This window comes from Vespula pensylvanica, chromosome 10, assembly GCF_014466175.1.
Source record: "Vespula pensylvanica isolate Volc-1 chromosome 10, ASM1446617v1, whole genome shotgun sequence".
NCBI lineage: Eukaryota > Metazoa > Arthropoda > Insecta > Hymenoptera > Vespidae > Vespula > Vespula pensylvanica.
Genome location: NC_057694.1, coordinates 7,365,033 through 7,367,568, shown reverse-complemented (window position 1 = coordinate 7,367,568; position 2,536 = coordinate 7,365,033). Strand labels below are relative to the sequence as shown.

Sequence of the window (2,536 nt, the reverse complement as noted above, 5' to 3'; positions counted from 1 at the left end):
AAACTTTCACGAATGATCTATACAATGAAAAGATTTCTCAAGAACATCGATCGTCGATCCATTTATTTATTTACGTATTTATTAATTTTTTTTTTCACTCACGTACGTTCATGCGTTCGTTCGTTCGCTCATTCGTTCGTTCGTTCGTTCATTCTTTCGTTCGTTCGTTCGTTCGTTCGTTCGTTCGTTCGTTCGTTCGTTCGTTCGCTCACTCGTTCGATCGATCGATCGATCGATCCATCTCGAAAAAACGATATACATATATTGGTCACCCCTGACACGAGAGCTCCTCCATATTTGGCAGTTGTTCAAAGATATTAAACGTTTATCTACGAGCTCGGTCGCGCAGGTGCGCGCGCGCGCACCGGCGTATATATACATGTGTATTATGTGTGTGTGTATTTGTGTATTTATATGTGTATATGTGTATATAGGGAAACATTAGAGAGCGAGAGCGCGCGCGCTAAGCGATTCGAATATAATAGTTTCCTTTTTAGCTATTTATACTATTTATTATTATTATCATTATTGACGCCGCCGTGAAAGGCCGGGTTTTTAACGACGTTCGTTCGTTCGAGGAATCGCGCGTATCGCGAATAGTCTGAATATATCATTTCTTTTCTCGATCTCTTTTCCGAGAGAGAGAGAGAGAGAGAGAGAGAGAGAGAAAGAGATGGAGAAAGAAAGAACGAAAGAAAGAAATAAATAAAGAATGAGAGACAGAGAGAGGAAGAGAAATCAAAGAAAAAAGCAATATCTTGAAATAAGATGAACATCGTCATCGAAAATTTCATCATCGACGTCATCATCGACGTGAATTCGCTTCCACGTTTATTATTATTATTATTATTATTATTATTATTATTATTATTATTATTATTATTATTATCGTTATCGTTATAATTATTATTATTATTATTATTATTATTATTTATTTTTTTGTTCTTTTTGATTCATTTTTTAGATTTTTTTTTTTTAATTTTCCTTTTTTTTTTTTTTTTTTTTTACACGGAACGGAGAAAAATAATCGATAGGAAAGCAAGAAAGGGAAAAAAAGAGAAAAGGAAAAGTGTTGGTAATCGGGATAAACTGGGCTCTTTCTCTCTGTCTTTATCTCTTTCTCTTGTCTCTCTTGTCTCTCGTTAATCGACGAAACGAAAGGTACGACGAACAGGGCGAGATCGACGGCGTTCGTGAAATGGACGATGTTCGGTAGTAGTCCAAAGGATTTTCGACGAATGTATTCCATCCTAATGACGAAGCTCCGTTGTCAAAGAGCTCTTTCAGGTTCAGGCTCGTTTTCTTCGATCGTTGTAACGTCCCTCCTTCGTCCTTTATCCCTATTTTTGTTTTTCTCTATCCTTTTCTCTTCTTTTCTCCATTATCTCTATCTTCTTCTCTCTCTTTCTCTCTTTCTCTCTGTCTTGTCAGTAGTAGTAGTAGTAGTAGTACTAGTAGTAGTAATAGTAGTAGTAGTAGTAGTGTAGTAGTAGTAGCAGTAGTAGTAGTAATAGTAGTAGTTAGTAGTAGTAGTAGTTGTAGTGTAGTAGTAGTAGTAGTAGTAGTAGTAGAGTGTCGGTCCCGCAAATCACGCGCGCGAACGTTGCTTCTGAGGAAGAGAGAAAGAAGAGGGGAAATGTGCGACACGAATTTTTATTTCTTTCTTCCTAATCAATATATCCTATCGCTTCGGATTCACTTTAAATGAGAAATATTATTTCGTTAAACGATAGTCGCATGTATATATATATATATATATATACACACACAAACATATAAAAGACAAGGATCTTATTTATTGGCTAAGAGCTTGAATTATTCTTTTTCCCTGTTTTTCTTTGTGTTCTACGATTTAAATATGCAAACGCGAGATAATAAAAGTTAGTCGAATGAAATAGGACGAAGATTCTTACCAAATTCGAGGAGGCGCTATTTCAGCGACGTTTTTGTGCATTATCTTCGGTGTCTCGACCGGGGCAGTCTATTAGTGGACGATTATGTGTGGCGCACTAGACAGTATTACGACCGTGGCCAGCACCGTGAATAACGTGAAGATGATCAGGCAGAGCCTTTATTTTGATAAACATTCGTATAAATTAATTATCCTTGTAATTTCTTAGTATTTCATGATATAATGACGATGACAATAATAATAGTAATAACAATGATGATAATGACGATATAGAAACCCATACCTGTCGACCACCATGGCAGCAAATTTCCAATCGTTAATCACTTCGTCGTTTTCGTCGGCCTTTCTCATACGACTCGTGATAAACTGTAATTCTTTGAGAATCGTGTGAAGTTCTCTCTGCATACCACCTAGTGGTAAAGACGCCGACGTTTCTTCGACCGTCGCCGGCCGTCCGGATAATGGCGTGCCGTACGCCGACCTGCTATTAAAAATAAAAAAGGAAATTGTATCGTTAAAACGAATCCAATTCGATAATAGGAAATTTCCGTCATCATTTTTTTTTTTTTTTCGAAACTTCCAACGTTCCATCGTAAATACCTACATGATCCTTTCTTTTTTTTT

At 36.7% G+C, this 2,536-nt stretch overlaps 1 protein-coding gene across 7 annotated transcripts in view; it reads right to left on the bottom strand.

Moving 5' to 3' along the window:
• Positions 1-1,458: 1,458 nt before the first annotated feature.
• Positions 1,459-2,536, bottom strand: part of LOC122632517 (acetylcholine receptor subunit alpha-type acr-16) — a 244,307-nt gene continuing 243,229 nt past the window's right edge. For all 7 annotated transcript variants that reach the window (XM_043819389.1, XM_043819384.1, XM_043819388.1 and 4 more), the window contains 3 exons: positions 2,196-2,396; positions 1,914-2,069; positions 1,459-1,609 (listed from right to left, as the gene is read on the bottom strand). In XM_043819389.1, coding sequence (XP_043675324.1) covers positions 1,985-2,069; positions 2,196-2,396 — 286 coding nt within the window. In that variant the 3' untranslated portion in view covers positions 1,459-1,609; positions 1,914-1,984. The remainder of the gene's footprint in view (positions 1,610-1,913; positions 2,070-2,195; positions 2,397-2,536) is intronic.